Raw genomic sequence first — 19225 nt, 5'->3', positions numbered from 1 at the left:
CAAAATAATATTCAAAAATTAAAATTAAATTGTGAGTCCAACTAAAAGGCCAGAATGTAGTGTATCATAGGTACAAATCTGTGATCAATTCAGAGTACTCACACAGTATTTGATTAGATTAATATATACAAAAATGTCAAATAAGAAAAAGTTTTCATGAAAGAATTACTAAAAATTAAACATAACGAAAATACTAGAATGGCAAATATATGACCAGCACTTCTAACAGTTTGGGGATAGGATATCACACAAAGTTTCAGTATGTGGTATACGTGGACAGTGTCCATGACACTGACTGGTGGCCAGGTGTCACTTGTGGGACTGAGCTACTGCTATTTCCTTGAAATCCACCCTGTAGACTTAGACAGAATCATGACCCATGGGGTGCAGAAGTCCATTTGTAGAGTATGCTGATGGAAATATTTTGCTGCTGTATACAAAAGAATAATTGAAAACTGCTGTTGTATATCCCTTTTTCTCCTGTGTCTAATTGTTTGTCCTATTTGGTGGGTTCTTTCCATTCTCATTCATGGAGTCGTGGTCATTCTGATCCCTCTCTAGAATATCTTTTAGTAGTCTGTGTTGGGTAGGCTTTGTTGTCATGAAATTCTTTGGTTGTTCTTTGTCATGGAAGTATTTCACTTCTCCATCAAACTTGAAAGTTTTGCAGGGTACAGAAATCTGGGCTGGAATTTGTTTTCTTTTTCTTTTTTTTTTTTTTAATTTGTTTTCTTGCAAGACTTGAAGTACTTTGCTCCATGTTCTTCTTGACTTGATGGTTTGTGAAGAGAAATCTGCCGTTACTCTGATGGGTTTTCCTTTAAATATGATGTTTCTTTTATCTAGCAGCTTTTAGCATACTGTTCCTGTGCTGAATTTCTGGGATCTTGATTATTATATGTCTCAATGTGGTTTTAATTGGGTTGATATTATTTGGAGTTCTATATGCTTCAGTTACCTGAATGTCAGATTGTTTTCCCATATTTGGGAAGTTTTCTGCTATTACTTCTGCCCATATTCTTTTTATATCATTTGTACTGACTCCTTCCTTCTCATTGATGCCTACTAGTCTCACGTTGTTCATCTTTGCATTGTCTTAAAGATGCTGAATTATTTTTTCCTACATCTTAGTTGTTTTTAAGAGATCTTTTATCTTTTCACTAGCTGCAATGGTGTTTTCAAGGTGTGAAAGTTTATTTTCACTTTCATTCAAACGGTTTTGCCAGCTTGTGATTGAGGTTTAAATTTCCTGTATATCACTTAGAATCTGCTTCATGCATTCCATTTCTTTCCTGTATTGCTTATTCAAAGATCCCATCATTTTTCTATTCTCTATTTTTTAATCAGTGTCTTCTTCAGAAGCACTTAGTACTTTTTCATTATAGCTATCATTTCTTTACTTCAGAAATTACTTCTGATCTGATTTCCTCTATACCTTTCTGCAGCTGTTGCTTTACTTCAGACACCATTATTTTAGAGATTTCAGGTGTGTGATTTCCAATTGTTACTGTCTCTTGCATTTGTTCTGGGTGGCAGAGAATGCATTTTTGCTCTTTTTCAGTCATTTTGTATAGCACTGTGTTCTGACCTTTGCTGTAGAGCTTTTGGTAGAGTTATTACCTTAGCACCAGGTCCGGATCTAAAAACAGTGGTTAGATGCCCCAAAGTAAGTGGCAATGCCTTAACCAGTATGTGTGTTGTCAGACCCGAGCGCCTTTTCCATCCTTGTCAAGGGGAGTGCTAATCTCCTCTCCTTTCATACAACACTCCCCCTTTAACTTTGGATCTTATTTCAGCATCAAGAAAAATACCTGAGACAGCTATTTTCAGACAAAAATTGAATTTGAATTCAATTTGAAATTGTGTGCATACGGTGACATGCCTTGGAAGGTGATGGGGTAAGAAATGTTCCTGGAAGAAAAAAAAAAAAAAAAAAAAAAAGTGTAGGACTACTGTTCTATTTTAATAAGGAATATGAGTGAAAAAAATTATCTAAAAAGTTAGAAACAGCTGCAACCCATAGTCATAAATGTCTATAATTGACAGTGGCTTAATTTCCTCTTAGCAAAACATGAAATATTTATATTTTGTTTTTACAACCAGCTGCACAGTTCCATAAAGAAATATTAACAGATTTAATTTTGGAATAAGGCAAGAATATGAATAATGCATGTAAATCTTCTCCCTAATATTTGAGCTTTCTGAACATACTGTTGTTGTACTACCACACATAAGTAAGTGCCTAAAGTGTATATTCAAAAAGATGCAAAATTATTTTAATAAGTAAACACAGACTATTGTTTTAAATCAGCCTCTAATCCAATGAGTTTCAAGAAATTTATAAAGCATGTACTTTTGAAGCTGCTGATCATAATCAGCACTGGTAGTTTAGCACAAAGACCACACCAGCAAGCTGAGTGTGGGTTCAGCTTCATTCTGAAGGCTGATTTTGGCCATGTGTGCATGGGTCTGCTAAGGGGCAACAAAATACACTAAGGAGAGCTCAATAATCTTTGTTTGCAATTTCAGTGAGAAATTAACTAGGCACAGCAGGTTCACATCATCATGGTGAATGAAAATGAAGGAGGGCCTGCATCTGACACCAACTACAGGGACTATGGGCACCAAATTGTAGTTACCTAAACACAGGGCAAGGCTATGCTAAGGTTTCAAGCTGAATGAGAAAGGTGCTGCCAAGACAACAAGCTAACTGGGCATTTCCAGGAATTTTGCATTTGTGTTCTAGAAGCATGAGAAGCCAAAGCCAGAGCCCTTACATAGCTTTGAAGTGATCTGGCAGTTAGCCCCTTGACATTCCACCACAGCCAAACAAAGGGGAGTAGCCATCCTAGTGAAGTGGGAGAAGGCAGATCTTTCTGTCCAGAGCCTGACCTCCTCAACTGTGGGGACCTTTACTGGACAAGTTACTCATGATATCAACTACTCAATTAGGGGAAGAGCTGCTGCTTCATATATCAGTAAAAATCCCATGGTCTCATTAAAATGGGTAATTATTATTTTTTTCCTTTTTCTTTTAACTTAATTTTATTTTATTTCTTTTTCCACAATTTTATTGAGACATAAATAACAATGAGACAGTTTCAAACCAAATTGGTAGGACAGTTTCAATAATTAATACATTGCATACATTCTTCCTAGTGGTTAATTGCTGTACAAGATGTGGACTTGATATCCTATTTACAAACACCATTAGAACAAATCCCTCTATTCATTAAGAGAATATAACTATATATCTATCCTAACCACTTTGAATACACAGATACCAAATGGACATTCATCTGTATCCCCTTTTTTTGTTAAGTTCCATCATTTAAATATTATAGGTGTGTAAACTCAGCAAAATATTCTAAAAGAGTTCAGAGGTCCATAATAGTATTGGGTCTTCCGTTTCAACTGGCAATGTCAGAAATTGTTGACCTGAGTCCCCTACATCTCAACATAACAGCATGGCTTTACTTCTTATACTTTGTTTTTATACTTTTCTGCTGGATGGTTAAGACCAAGGTAAAGCAGGACCTATGCAACAAGAGTTGTAGCTTTTGGGTCTGATAAGGTCAGTGAAATGTCCTCGGGATTTATCCTGAGATCCTGAACCACAGACTGTAGAACCAGACTTTCATAGAGAGCACACTGGCCAAGCAATGGCCGTGACTCATCCACATGACTGACATTGACAAAATGGGTAATTATTAAAAGCACTTTTATTGGGCTCGGTATCTCATTCCTGTAAGTTCAAAACGTCCTTTCAAGGAATGTCATGGAGAGTCCCCTCCCCCCTTTGTACTTTAAAGATAAAAACCAATAAAAATGATACAAAATTTCAAACCAAGATAGGAGTAACAATGGTTAGTACATTGCTTGTTACCTTCCAAGTAGCTGTTCAGATTACAAGATATAGGCACAACAAGTTGATCAAGGGATGCAAGGATGGTTCAATATTTCAAAATCTATAAATGTAATACACTGTATCAATAAAGCCACATCTGAAAACCACATGATCATCTCCATTGATGCAGAAAAGGCTTTTGACAAAGTCCAACACTCATTCATATTCAAAGTCCTACTTGCTTCTCCCCTGAGGTTATGGGCCCAGCAACATGATTATGTACGTATCATTTTATACTACAAATCAATCAAGAACAGAAAGACATTGTATGTGACTACTGTCTTACACAATCCTACATAGTCCTGTCTGCTAATCTGTGGACTCAGATGTGTCATGTCTCAGTGTTCTGGGAAGGTGGTCTGCTAGCAGTGGTTTCTCAAGTTTTATTTACGGGGCAGTCTTGCCTCTGCGGAAACGCAGTGTGCTGGATGCAGAAGGCCTGATCTCCTCTCCTTGAGCACTTGACCTGCTACCTGGGTGCCTTCTCATCTTTGGCTTCCCACATTTTCACTGTAATGTGTCTAGATGGAGGTTTCAGTGCTTATTCTGTGTTGTGTGTTGAGCTGCTGAGATATATAAACCAAGGTTTTCCATCAAACTGGGGAAGTTCTTAATCATTATTTCTTGGAATATTTTCTCTCTCCTGAAGAGCATCTTGATCATAGTTATTAGCCATGCCAAAATCAACTTTTAATTGAGTACCTTTGGAACATTATGGGGGGGGGTCCTGCCTACACATGCACGCTAGGACTGCTGTAAACCCATCTGAACAGAATGCTGGCAATAGGACTTGAGTCAGGACATTCAGCCTTTAAAAAGAGACAATCATTTCTTATTTATCACTTTAATAAGGGGCCAAGAAGCACTGCCCAGACAAGCATTCTCCATAGAACAAGCTCAAGTGCCATTGCTGTTGAGTAGACACATGCCCTCACCTGACCTTTTCTTGCTTAAAAGTTACCAGGTATGAGCAACACTGTGCTGTTTTGGTAGTTAAATATTGTCATTTTCACTTCTCTTAGGAACAATCTTGGAAGAATCTGTGCTATATTTTAAAACTGCTTTCTGTCAGCTGTGATTCAAATACTAACTCAATATGAAAAACTCTTTGTTTTGGGGGGGGTACTGGGAGATCAAATTCAGGACCTTGGGCTTGCCAGCAATGCGCTTAAGCCACTGAGCTATCTCTCCGGCCCCAGAAAAACTCCTGATGAGATGAGCTGAATGTGAAAACTTTTGTGGCAATTCCAGTTCTTTTCATCATTGATGTGGTTCTGACAACTGTGTGTTCATGTGGTATTCTAAATATTCTAAAGGACTCCTGTTTGAGTACATGCTTTTCAAGTATGTACTTGACTTTTTATCTTAAGGAATGAAAGTGCCCAGCAAACTGGTATGCACAGCAGGCATTTGATACTGCCCATCTGAGAGAAGAATGAATCACTTCTTGGTAGACAAGTAAAAAATAACCTTTTGCCTTCTGTTAGAAATCGTTTTAAGTTTGATAGTATTAAGATTTTGTAAAACAGCTTAGCCAAATAGAATTGGCAGGATGTGCTGCCAACCAGAACACCATATGAGAAACCAAACCTGCATCTCAGTATGGAAGGTGTCACTGCACAAAGGGAGAGAATTATGAAACCTAAATGTTCTACATACAAACACAAAAACTCCATCAAAATAGATTTTACTTGGTTTCAAATGAAAACATCATTTGAAAAATTTCAAAAAAATCTGTATGTCTAGTTCTATTCTATAATGGAACTGGGAACAGAAATATAACGATCTAAATTTAAATGGGAATAGAATATAACCAGAAAACCATGTTCCCCTACTTCTCTGGCAGAGGAAGGAAGCAAAGTCTGCAGCTGACAGTAGACTCAGTTATAATCTGAAGTACATGCCACCTTTCCTGCTGCACACACAGGTCCTACTGTTGGCCAAGTTGTTTTTGTTCAACACAAAAACTTTCTGGGAGTTGCACATAAGCAAAGGAACAGCAAGTAGGCAGGTGTGAGGCTGGTGGAGTTGGCTCTCCTTCTAGAAACTGCCATGGATACTGGGGGTCTTCAGGCACAGAAGGAGCTAAAGGACGGTGACAAAGTCACATCCAGTCTACAGCACACTTTGCTTATTTGGTCTCAATTTCTAAAATCATCAATGTCAACTCAGTAAAACAGCAATTACAGCAATGACCCTTGTCCTTGCCTGAGAAGTCAGTGAATGGAAATGCATGATCTCTGGAATCATGATGGCCTGAGAAATTCACTCCAGTTCTATCTAAGCCTCTGCCTCCTGTGTCAGATAATTTATTGCTTAAGACATACAACAACCAGGTACAACTTCTGAAGAAGGAGCTGGACCTGCTCTCTCACTATAAATGAAACACAAAGCAGTCGTGCAATGTGCCTAGGACCCAAGTAGCAGGTGATAGAGCTGGAACCAGAATCTTGTTGATCTGTTGCTCCCTGTGAACTCTTCACAACTGCCCTCTTTCAGTTCAGCAAGTATCTCAACATACCAAAGCCAAGGTTCTTTTTGAAAGTTATCATGCTCATTTTTCTATGACTTTCAGTCTGTAGCAGGAGGTAATTTACAAAATCAGAGACAGAGCAGTGATGTGCACTCTTGTCCTGGACTCCTGAGGACCTCTACAGTGCTCAGTCTCCACTGGTCAAACCCATGTCCACTGCCCCTCTCTGATCTTGGTGGGAAATATTTTTTAGTTTCTTCTTTTTCTTTGTAAGCTGATTGAAAAAAACAAGAGCAGGTTAAGAAATTCACAGCTAGGGCACACCCAAATTACTGCAGTATATACCACATCATAGCAGTGCACAGAGCACAGAAGCAGTCAGTTCCCTTTACTTTAAGAGTTTCTAAAAGCCCCACATCTGCCCAGAAAGGAAAAGCAGAGCTGAAGAGAACGTGTCACTATATGGAATGATCCTACACAGCAGTAAAAGTCCCCCCGATGCAGCACGGCAACAAAAGGGGAGTGCTGCTTCCTAACTGGTGAGCACAGAGGGACTGCTGAACAGAAATTTCAATTCCCTGCTAAACCTCAGAGCTGCAAATCAGCTCACCTTGAGACATTCTTACAAATGGAACAATGACTAGCCAGCGCTCTGTCCCTTCGCCACTGTAACTTCAGAGCAAATTTTGTTATGAAATTGGGCTGCCTCAATCAGCCATACTCTTTTTGAACTGTTGTTTATCACCTACAGAACTGCCTAAAACCCTGGCCAGACAGAATAAACTGATTCAACAGATAAAGAAAAAGTCACACAGGAAACATATCAACTGTGGTGCTAACTGGTGTATCTTGCTTTGTGGTGGGCACTGTACTGTGCTTCCTTTGATGTTTTGTACACTTGCTAATGCTACTCTCATTCCTGTGCCTCAGAGGACAACTTGGGACCTCTACGTCACGTAAGTGGGCAAGAGAAGGTGCACAACATCAGCTTCTAAACCAGACAGTTGGTATATGAACCTGGATGTGCTTTTAGTTAACTGAGGTCCAACCAGACTGTGCTGAGATGAATGCTTCCTCAGATCAGATGGAGGAAACAGAAAACAGACTGAGCAGTATGATCAGCCATACATTTTGATCAGAACACAAACATTTCACAACACCAAAGATAAGATAAAGATTCCAAGACCCTCTGAGAAAGGACAGACCTTGAAAACAGCACTATATGCCAGATGACAAGGGCTCAGAGAAAGGGGTCCCTCATATGAGATCCACATCACACCCACAAGGCACACACAAACCAGCACCAAGGTATCTCCCAACATGGTCTTCTGCTTCCCAGACAAACTTCATCAGAGTTATGGCTTATTATCTGCATGTCCCCTCAAAGCCTCATGCTCATATAGATGGGGCTTTTTCAGAGGTGGCTGGATCTAGGTTATGATAACTAAATAGGTTTAGCATAGTTCTGAGTGTGGTTAACTGAAGCCCCACGCTGGCTGTGGGTGGATGTCCCTCTAAAGCCTCATATGTTCGGAGGTAGGGCTTTTCAAAGCTAGTTGGATCTAAGGTATGTGATGAAAGGTGTGTGGTACTCAATTAGTTCTCTGGTTTAGTGTAGTTCTGGTTAGGGACAATGGAAAGGCCCACTCGGCGTGGATGGCGCCATCTAAAAGGCTGATAGCTATGATAGAATAAAAGGGAAAGGGTACCTTGTTCCTTTGTCTGTCCACCATAGACTATTTCAGTGAGAGCTCTCTGCCATCCTGCCTGTCTTGGAGCTAGGTGACAATGGACTGAAACCTCTACAAACTATGACTGAAATAACTTTCTTCCTTTAATTCTGGATGTTGGGTATTTTGTCCTAGCAAGAAAGTAACAGACAATCAGGGGCTTCTGAAAGATGAACCACAAAGGGAATAGAGCACATAAAAGAAAAACAGGAAAGGCTATTTCCAGGGCAGAGCGAGTGTAAGACTCACAAAGGAAGGGACTTCTCTCCTTAGAGAAACATAGAAAGGAATAATGCTGAATAAATGAGAAGATGAAACATACCAAATCTAGGTAAGGCAAAAAGAAGTGTAAGAAAGGAAGTACAAACACAGTTGCTTACTAAATTTAGTAAAAGAATCTACATTTATTTATTTTTATTTGGTACAGGGTCTCACTACGCAGTTCAGACTGTGATCCTCCTGTCTCAGCCTCCCCAAGGCTAGGATTATAGGCACATGCCATCATGCCTGGTTTTGGGGTTGGCATGGTTGTACCCAGGGTTCTAAGGTCAGTACGACATGTGGTACCAGAAATTGAACTCAGGTCCTTGTGCTTGCCAGGCAGGTGCTTAGGCCACCAGGCTATCTCCCCAACCCAAAGAATTTACATTTTTAATAAACACTGTATAACTCTACAAACCATACTTTGGAAGGATTACATTGGCTGGAGCATTATCTTTCTCTTTCACACTAAGAGTGAAGCAACTAGGGTAACAGTTTCAGTGTTTGTGCCTGTTTTCATTCTAAGCATTGTAATACTTTTGTGTTTTGTATCAAATTATATATTCATTTGATAAACAAAATTTTAAAAAAATGTATACTTACTTTACAATATATCCCCTCACCACCACCTGATAGAAACCAATACAGTATAACAGAAATTCCATGAAACAGACTCAGATAGACAAGGGACCTTCACTCAAATTTTTCCTCACCTGTGTTGCTTGTGACAAGGACACACATGACATATTATTATCCATAACAAAATACAGATTATGGTAATAACACATTGGACAGTGCCTGGCACCGCACCGGCAGTATGTAGGCCAGGCCCTCCCTCGCTCACCTGGCACTGCGGATGCCTGTAGCACTCCTTTCGCTGGATGAGGATGACCCAAGAGGTTGTTCCCTGTGGGCCCCTGATGCTTTGGGCTTTCTGGGCCGAGGTCCCCTTTCCTGATCATCATTCTGTTCTTCTGGCTTCTTCTTCTCGCTGTCGCTGTCATCACTGCCTTCTCCAAGGATGTCATCAACCTGACAAATAGTCAACAGTCAGTGGGATTCCAACTTTTTTTTTTTTTTTTTTTGCGGAACCAGGGATTGAACTCAGGCCCTTGTGCTTACCAAGATTCCAACTTTGTGGAGGATCTATGTGACCCAGCCCTTCTAGGAAGATGGCAGCAGTGTCCAACTGTCCCCAAACAAAGGGGCTGTCACTGCCACTCTATGGGCCAGATGTGTAGTTTTGGTTACTACTGGAATGCTGGGATCTGAAATGAAGCCAGGCTTTACATGAAAGCAGATGACTACACATGTGCCAAGTGCAGCACACTTGCAGCCACAGTCCCTGAGGAATAAGGATGACAGCTTCCTGGTCATAGGTTTACATTCCTTCAGTGCACCGTAGTGATGGATTTCATCTAACAGGGTGTTTATCTAAAAATCCTCTGGATCATTGAGCTCCATGACCATGAGAAGAGCATAGTTTCCTAGGAACAGCAAGGATCTTTAATCTTGGAGTTTGGGGTGCAGATGTGCTGCAGCAATGACCCTCTTGTCCGTCTGCTCACTTGCTTTCTCTCCAACTTATCTCACATTTGGGATGTGTAAAAATGACAGAGAGGAAGGCAGGCTCTGATACTTCTGATACCCAGGACAGGGCAGAGAAGAGCAAGGAGGAAGACAGGGAAACAGAATGTATAACAGATGAGGGAGAACAGGTAGCCAGCAGGCTGGTAATTTCTGAGAACTGTACCCTGGTCTGACACTGCCAGAGGGCCTCCCAGAGCTCCAGCATCCAGGAAACATGGGTGTCATGGCTCCAGTATGGAGGTAGGAGAGTCCCCTGTGCATAGAGTGTGGGTTTAACCAAGACTTAACTTTGACATTCTGGCCCCAGTCACTCAAGCTTTCATCACCTCTCCTGTACTACACAGAAATGGTGTGGTATATCTGTTTGTTTGTTTTGCTTTGTATAGGGGAATCAAACTCAGGACCTTGCACTTGCAAGGCAGGCACTGTGCCACTGAGCTATATCCTCAGCCCCCAATGGTGTGGTGTAGAAGGTGCAGAAAATAAAATGTACAAAGCAGAGAGGATGAGTTTAGCTGTCCACCAGTGGAGGGAGGTATATTTTATTTGTTGGTCGGATCACATGGGTAGAGTCCTGTTCATCAGAGACCTGGCTCCTATGGGGGGGGGTGTGCGCCACATCCCTCTGGGACTCACGACTCAAGCTGTCCTATGCCACAGGTGAGACAGCCATGAGGGCCCTGAGACAGCAACAGGCACAGCCACTGAAGTGTCTCCAAGGAAACTTCTTTGTGGAAGTTGCAGCACACCCCAATTCAAAATGGTATCAAACATCTTACCAGCCCTCATGTACAGCAGAAGGCTGACCCAAGTGTGTACGAATTCTGCCTGCTGGCTGAAGAGTCAGAGAAATACTTTGTATAGCCAAATCAAAACTGCAGGTACACACCAAATGTGACCTTGTCCTACTTGTGCTTATGTCTGCTCTTTCTCTACATTTGACTCACACAGAAGTATCTGTTTAGGAACAGACCCTATCTTTCCAAGGCTTTCACAGAAACTAATTGTATCTTTTTTTGGGGGGGATGAGTGGGGGAGGTACCGGGGATCAAACTTGGGGCTTTGCGCTTGCCAGGCAGGGCTTATTCCACTCAGCTATATCCACTGCCCTAATTGCATCTTTTGAAAAAAAAATGCCACCTGTAATGAACTGCCTGCTTTATTTAAAAGACACCAAGGATAATTTTTTTAAATATCAAGGAGAAATGTAGAAGTATGTAAACAAAGTAAACAAAACTTAATTTATGCCCAATGAAGTCCTGAAATCTCTATTAAACAAAGGGCAAATACCCATCAATGAAATGCTACTGTATCATTTTTCTTAACTTAAAGAAAATAAAAAACAATAAAAATCATACAGAATTTCAAAACAAGATAGGAAATTAACAATGGTCATGATATTGCATATTATCTTCAAAGTAATTGTTCAGATTACCAGATATAAGCATGTAAAATTGATCAAGCAATATAAGCACTAACTGTTCCTTTCAATAAACTGATAGAAATGAATAGTACAATTATCTCATCAATCTTTTTCTGTTCACCTTTTCTCTTTTCCCCCACCCAATCATTCTTTCCTTTTGAGCAGTTTCTTTCTCTTTCAAAATATCTATTGTACCTTTCCTATCTTATTTACTTTTTCAACTTCTTACACTAAGGAGACAATACTGTTTACACATGCAAGTCTGATTTATTTCACTTATGAGTATGGTCTCTAGTTGCATCCATTTACTAAAAGACTCAAAGTTCATCCTTCTTTATAGCTGAGTAATACTCCATTGCATAAAAATACATCTTCTGTATCCATTCCTCAGTTCATGAGCATTGATGAGATTCAGATATGACAAACTGTGCTGCTATAAATGTGGGTGTACATATATTGCTGTGGTATGTTTTTAAGTTTTCTAGGAATAAGTGCATCAAATGGGACCTGGTTTTCTGAGGAATCTACACGGACTGCCACAGTGGTGGCACCAGTCTGTACGTCCACCAACAGTGGAGAAGAGTCCTTTCTCCCTATAGCCCTGGCAACATGAAGTGCTACTGTATCTTGTCAATACATGAAACAGTGTTTCCATCAACCAGTTGTAAAAGGCAGGATTAGGGAGAATTAACTTCATTAAGCTTTCGACTTGGGTAAGTGAGGTAACATGGCTTAGAGAAAGAGTGGGGAAGGAAAAAGTAGAAAGATGAGGTGGGAAAGACAAAACTTGAAAGCAGAAGAGCTGGAGGAAAGAGCCCTTCAGCTGGGAGCTCCCCCAGCCATCTCGGCTTCATTTTAGCCTGCAGTTCAGTTTCCTTTCCTACCTTCCCATTACCATATTACAGAGGGACTCTAATAGACTTGGGGACAGAGTCTCATTCAGGCATGGAAGGCTGAGATCAGCAATGGGGGAATGTGAGAAACACATGAATTAGCTGCTTTATATCAGTTGTCACAGGTGAAAGGACATAGGACCTTCTTTAGAAAGCTACCACTCACATGAACTCTAAGGAACAAGTGTCTCCTGGAAATCCTATTACCTAAAATTACTTGGAATTAACATAAATGAATTTTTGTCCTTGGTCAAAGGACATACACTATGGTCATTTTGATAATATAACTAAAAGCATTAAATGGCTACATCAGAATTAAAGTTTCCTAGTGACCCCCAAAAGAACAGAAAGAGCTGTACAGAATCTTGTAGTCTTCAGCTTATGTATCTTTAAACTGTGACACTGTAAGCACATACTAACTCTGTAAACCAGATTGTCCTTGCTTCCTGAGGCTGCCCTGTTCCTTTCTTAAGTTTGATTTGTGCCACACCAGGCAATTCCCAACACACGGACCATGCCACTCAAACATTTCTTTCATGTAGTTTCTTTCCCTTGTACCTTAAGCTACGATTATTGCTACCTCTTGTAAAACCCTGTAATACATTTTTCACAACTGCTTAAATTGTGGGTGCCCCAGGCTATAATTCCAGTAAGTTCCAAATATACTGTATGTACTTTTCTTTTTCTCTTTTACTAGGTTGATTTTTGTCTTGACCAGTAGGATATTATGTATTTCACACATAGAAAGAACACTGCCTGCACTGCACGGGGGTGGAATGATGTGTGGCTATCACTTGTGGTGGGCTCCTGGTGCCAGGAGCCATGATGAGTGAAAGAGACTGTGACTCTTCCAACACCGGCCTGAGGGACAGGCGGATGTCTATCACTCCTTTGACGGGTCCTGTCTTGGCCAACTGGAAGGGACTTTCTCATGGGCTTCAGGAGCCACAGAAGGTACACCACTGAACCCTCAATACCACTGGGACTGTAGCAACCTCTTTGAGCTGAGGCCCTCATCCCACAGCTATGGAACTGCTATGGACTGAATACAGTCTGAGAACCAGCAGAGGACTGCCAATGCCAGCCCCAACCCTAGAAGCAGAGAAACAAAAAGTCAGGGTTCATCTAAGTTGCTAAATTTGCAGTAACTTCTTCTGCTGCATAGAGAAATAATACAGTATCTAACATGCATTTTCAAATGGAATGATAACAACTGTGAAGATATTTTTGTGAAAAGAAAGCACTTCAAGGCCAAAGACTGACAAACTCTTACATAAGTGAGGAATATGGCAGCCTCAGGAAGCAAGAGGGACAGCCTGGTTCAGAGTTTAGTGACATGTGAAGAAAACCCCAAACTTGAAAAACAAACTTGAGGTATTCAGGAACTGCTTAGCAGGATTTAAACCTTCACACAGATGCTAGCTGTAGGCAGTACATATGTTCCACAAACGACTTATGCAAATAACATACTCTATAGCTTACCAAGACACATTATTTATAGGGAGGAGGTGACAAATCTTTTATAAAACAAAAGATAACTATAATGTTTTTTACATATAGATTTTCATATATAATACAAGTTTAACTCACTAAAACTTCAGTAATCGTAACTTTCAAGAAACACTCAGGCCTCAAAGAGAGATATCAACATTCCTGTGAAACATTTATCAACTTAATAAAATAAAAATCCAAACTAAGTCTAAACACCTGATCTAAAAAGATGAAGAACACTCTAATTTTTTATTTAGTTGTTTCTTAAAAATTTTTTTCGAGACATGGTCATGCTACGTAGTTCAGGCTGGACTTGAACTCATTGTGTGGCTCAAGATAGCCTCAAACTCACTGCAAACCTCCTGCCTCAGTCTCCTGAGTGCTGAAATTACAGGTGCAATCCATGACTTGCTAGGCTCAGTTCGTAAAGGGGATCAACAACATCTATTGGTCTATTGATTAGATAATGCAATTTATAAAATAATTCATTCTTAAAGGATTTTGGTTAACCAGAGTAACTTGTAAGATCAATCATGGGCCGGGGAGATAGCTCAGTTGAGTAAGTGCTTGCCTGGCAAGTGCAAGGTCCTGAGTTTGATCCCTGGTACCAAAAAAAAAAAAAAAAAAAAAAAAAAAAAAAAAAAAAAAAAAGATCACAATTGTGATTAAAAACTACAAATTGACAGGGAAAAAGGACTTCTACTGTTTAGTAACAGATAGTTCCCAAACATCACTAAAAGACACGTGTGTATTTTGAACATAATCTTCACATTTATAAACAGTATATGGTCAAAGATAGGGGTTTGGTCTTTTAATTTCCTGGATAGATTCTAATCTATTATTGTTGTTATCATAAAGTATTTGGGACAAGACTTGATATGTTAGGAAGTGCCTCAAACTTACTGGACAAATGATGAATTCAGTAAAATAAGTACTCTTAATTTTAAGAGTGTTACATAGGTATTAAGGAAGAAATAATTCTTTTTTTATGTATTTAGTATAAGGTCTACAAGGTCTCACACAGATCTAACTTGTAGTGATCCTGCTATTTTCAGTCTCCCAAGTGCTGGCATTACAGGTGCACGCCAACATGCCCTGCTTCAGTCAATGTCTCAGTGCATCCCAGGGGCAGGCTGGCATGGCATGCCAGGGATTGAACCCCATTCACTGCACTCTGTCTAAGCGGGTGTGTTAGTCCTCTGAATTGTCTGGCTGGCCCTGGAAGAAATAATTCTTATTAGGAATGGCTGGTTTCTATTCAGTTTTTAATTCTCACCTAACTAGCTCCCATCATACCTTTCCAGGTTCCTGGACTACAGGGGAAAAGACTGCATGAAAGAAACAGAAAATGGATGAGGAAGGAGGCAGCTTAGGTGAGAGGTGCTTGGGGCCAGACAGTCCTAGAAAAGCACACTGGCTCCTGGCTCTAAGCTGCTATCTGCTTTTAATGACCCTGGTCCTTCCTTACAGGATGCGGAAGTGCCTGTTTTTCTTCTATTGAGCGTTCTTCCACAAGGCAGTTGTTCAAATACAGGGTCTACAGAAACAGGCAAGTGGGAGGGAAATAAAATGGATGACATTTGTGGTCCTATTTTGTTGTAATATTTAAATATTTTCAGATATTATCATCACTTAGTTTTTTTTTTTTTTTTTTAAAGTAATAAAGTTCATAACAGTAATGGTAGAGCTACTTGCTTCCTAAAACCAAAAAGTGAAATCATATGAGACACAGAGTTCTCTGACACTGACTTTTTCCCCTGAAACATAACTTTGGGGTGGCTGCAACCTGCACATGTCAGTGGATCTCCAGATGTTATCAGTGGGCAGTGGGCACTTGGCCCAAGACAACATGAAACGGACAGGGCCAGGGGCAGAAGATTTGGGAAGCCAGCTCTTCTCAGTCCCAGTGTTGGGTCAGAATACAATACACAAATATTAAGTGGGACAGCTCACCCGTCTATTCAAAAAAAGGCTGAAAAAAACACACCAAGAAAAGTTTCAAGCTGTTATGAGAACAAGCAGTTACATTTTGGCATATACTTAATTGTTCATAAAATCTGCATAAAATATATTAAATTTGGAAGTAATATGACCTAACACAGAAATGTAGGCTACATACCAAAGAACAGAGCACTGTGTAACTTCATCTCATGACCACCTTTGTGCTCCTTACTTGCGACAAGAAGTTGTTTTTGCCCCCTGAGAATTTGTAACATTCTCCAATTTCTTCCTGGACAACACCAAGCAGGTGTTGTATACATATACCTGCATGTATACAAGCAGGTGAAATGCATACATAAACTCCGTCTTGGGGTCCTCCCTCTATCCGACATAGAACTCTCACACCTTAAGGTCCCACACAAATGCCTCTTTACACACATTCCTCTGATCCCATCAGCAAGAATAATGAAAAAGGACTCAGACCTGAGGTAGTAACATTAATCTGTGTTTTCATTCCATTCTACAACTGGCCAAACTAGTCTGTATGAGAGGAAGCCAAAGTCTCTGCTCCCACATTTTGGAACTCTTTCAGCTAGTACTTTTGATCTTCACACACTTTTTCCACACCTATCCCTTTCTCGCCCCTCGCAACTCCATGACACCAATCTTAGGCTGTGGCTTGCCCAGAGCTCTGGCCATTACTCTTCCAATTCGTTTTCTTGTTGCTTGTCATGTCAGGTAATTTCTGGGATTGTGCCTTAGGTTTATTGCATTATTTCTTGGTCACTTTTATCACTAAGACATCCATTTACCCAGTAAATGTCAGTGATTGGCTACCTTGAGTATATTTTTTGTTTTTGAAGTGTTTTTTTCTTGTAGTTTCTACTGCTTAGTAGCGAACTTTTATTTTTCCCTTCACTTTAGGACTGTTTGCCTTTCAGTAAATGGGGCTACCTGGGTTGCTCTAAAGCTTCTATCTGGAAATTCCAACATCTAGTTGTCTCAGAGCTGGTAATGATTGCAGTTGTCTTTTTTTCTTTGGGATTCCTCTCTTGTTTTTCCCTGGACAACGCTAACTTCGTGATTTTCAGGCAACCAGCCCACTGATGTAAGTTCTGCCTTGCCTTCTGTGGACAGTGCACTGAGATGCACTTCTGAGAATCTGCAATGCTGCTGTCTCTGTCCCAAACCTCAGTGTTCAGGCAATGATTCCTGTCCCAGGTCAGTCCTCGCAGCTGATGGTCCATTTCTGTGTTCTTAGGGTTAGCTAAGAGCTTGTGGGGGATCATATTCAGCATTAAAGAGCTCCTCTCCAGGTTTCTGTCACATGACACCCCCCCATCCCATAGCACATGCAATTCTATGTAAGAAGAGAGGAGAGGAGGATGGAGGGGAGAAGGAAAGGAAGAGGGAAAGAGACAGACAGATGTAGGAGGGAGAGACAGCAAAAGAAAACATTCCAAGCAGAAACAGGACTCTAACCAGGCCTCCAGCCTTTTTCTAAAGTTTTGGGCCCTTTGGCTTTAGCACATCCAGCACAGGGAGGAGCTGGGAAGTACAGGTAGAAAATGTCAAGAGGACCTAGGCCCAACTGCTGCTTCTTGGGGCAGTGTGGACCTTTCCAACTCCCATCTGCCACTGGGACCTTCCAGACTTCATTAGTAGCTTTTCCTGCAATGCCCAGTTTTCCCCCCAAACTGAAGTATTTTCCTTTTACTTAACTATTTTGTTGGGACTATTATCTCTTGGGCTCTGATTATTCAGAGCTACTACTTAACTTCATTATGTGGGTCTATAAATGAATTTTATATACTACCTTATGTTTTAAAATAGAGTATTGCCCATTTAAACTCCAAGTGCAGAATTTCTTCTAGTTTAGAGCCACAACCCACACTTCTTTACAGAAGTTTCTTATTCTCAAGGTTTGACAAACATGGACAGGTCACCAGGGAGCAACCAGACATGTGCCTTATTTCTAATGAACCACTGACTGAAGAGGCCGATGAAAGCAAAAGATGTAGCCAGGCCTGGTGGCTGACAATCACATTGGTAATCCCAGCTATTCAGGATGCTGAAGCAGGATTAGAAGCACAAGGCCAGCCTGGGCAACTGAAGTGTGTCTCAAAATAAATGACTGGAGATGGAGCTCAGTGGCGGAGAGCCCCTGGGTTTTATCTCCAGTACTGGGAAAGGGGTGGGAGGGAGGTAAGAAAAGCAGACAACAGCAAGTCTGAGGTGAGTACACATATGGATGCGCATACCACAGGTACAAGAGTGACAGAGGGGCCAGGGAGATGGCTCAGTAGAATAAGTGCTTGCCTGGCAAGCACAAGGACCTGAGTTAAATCCCCAGTTCCACCAAAAAAAAAAAAAAAAAAAAAAAGAGTGACAGAGGCCAGAGGTGGGGTAAGAAGACATGTAATTTGGTGACCTAGAACTGTGAACCTATATTCTGCTATGGCTCCAGGATACATGTGCATACTTTGCTGGGGACAAGGAAAGGCAGGAAGCAGCAGAATAAATCTGATTCTCTCTCCTGTTCCCTGCAGCCCCACCCTGAGGAGGCCAGGCCAATCCATATGTCCTAGCCTGGCCTTTCTCTGGTTTGCTTTCCTGTCACCCAGTTTCTTGCACAGTGTAAGACTTTTTTGTGATATTTGTGGAAGTCTCTTCACCTTCCAACTGTGAAGCAGGATTCAATCGCTGCTTGCTAAATAAAGAAAGTAGGTAGTTCCCCTTTCTGGGAAGAGGAATACCATAAATTTCCTGTGATGTGCTTGAGCCAATGACTCTGATCACTAAAATAATGGTTCAAGATCTACAGGACATGATTATAAAAAATGACAGTGTGAACACAAACCATAATTACCTCCAGGATGGCACCACATTTATCCATCCTCTTTCTGTCCCCCAGATGGGTTCACTACAGTTTCTGGAATAAATTTGTCTTGTCACAACACTTTGAAGCCAATGGAAATGTTCCTATGTAAAATATAGTAATTACCAGAGACCATTTGCTTCCAGGAAAGGGCACATGTCTTGTCAGCTTGTGTGGAACACAACACACAGCAGGAATAGGAAAAACAATTATGTGGAGAATTTTCTGGAATGGAAATTCAGCCCCACACTGAGTGCAGCTGTGAAACGAAAGAGAGAAAATGAGCTGACGCAACAGGACTGTGGTGACATCACCACCACCATGGGCACCTGGGGGACACATGCCCTGTGGGTTTTGTGGCCTCTTTACAACATGGTGGGTTAACATTCTAAATTAGCTTACACCAAATTGACTTTAAGCTACCCAGGGGAGTAAAATAATGACTGACACAAATACAAACCACTAAGCTTTGTAGCTCTTAAGGATTTAAAACAAATATTCAAGCTGAAGAGAAACAAAACTGCCAAACTGGGCTGGTGAGATGGCTCAGTGGTCTAAAGCACCTACTTAGAACAAGTTTAGCAAAAAAGCACAGGGACCACGGTTCAATCCCCCAGCACCACATGCCAGCCCGCCCC

At 40.8% G+C, this 19225-nt stretch overlaps 1 protein-coding gene and 1 non-coding gene across 6 annotated transcripts in view; both read right to left on the bottom strand.

Annotated features, from left to right (window-relative positions):
- Nucleotides 1-19225, bottom strand: part of Ctdp1 (CTD phosphatase subunit 1) — a 97399-nt gene that overhangs the window by 6300 nt on the left and 71874 nt on the right. For 4 of the 5 annotated variants that reach the window (XM_023700066.1, XM_023700067.1, XM_023700068.1 and 1 more), the window contains one exon: nt 9216-9403. In XM_023700066.1, the coding sequence (XP_023555834.1) occupies nt 9216-9403 (188 nt within the window). Of the gene's footprint in view, nt 1-9215; nt 9404-19225 lie in introns of those variants that run through there. The other variant, XR_002817838.1, reaches the window with a different exon arrangement.
- On the bottom strand, nt 1641-1767 carry LOC111812332. The gene has a single exon (XR_002817842.1). It is a non-coding gene; the product is annotated as a U6atac minor spliceosomal RNA (small nuclear RNA).

This window comes from Octodon degus, unplaced genomic scaffold (genome assembly GCF_000260255.1).
Source record: "Octodon degus isolate 3935 unplaced genomic scaffold, OctDeg1.0 scaffold00120, whole genome shotgun sequence".
Taxonomy (NCBI): domain Eukaryota; kingdom Metazoa; phylum Chordata; class Mammalia; order Rodentia; family Octodontidae; genus Octodon; species Octodon degus.
This window is presented reverse-complemented; position numbering and strand designations above follow the sequence as displayed.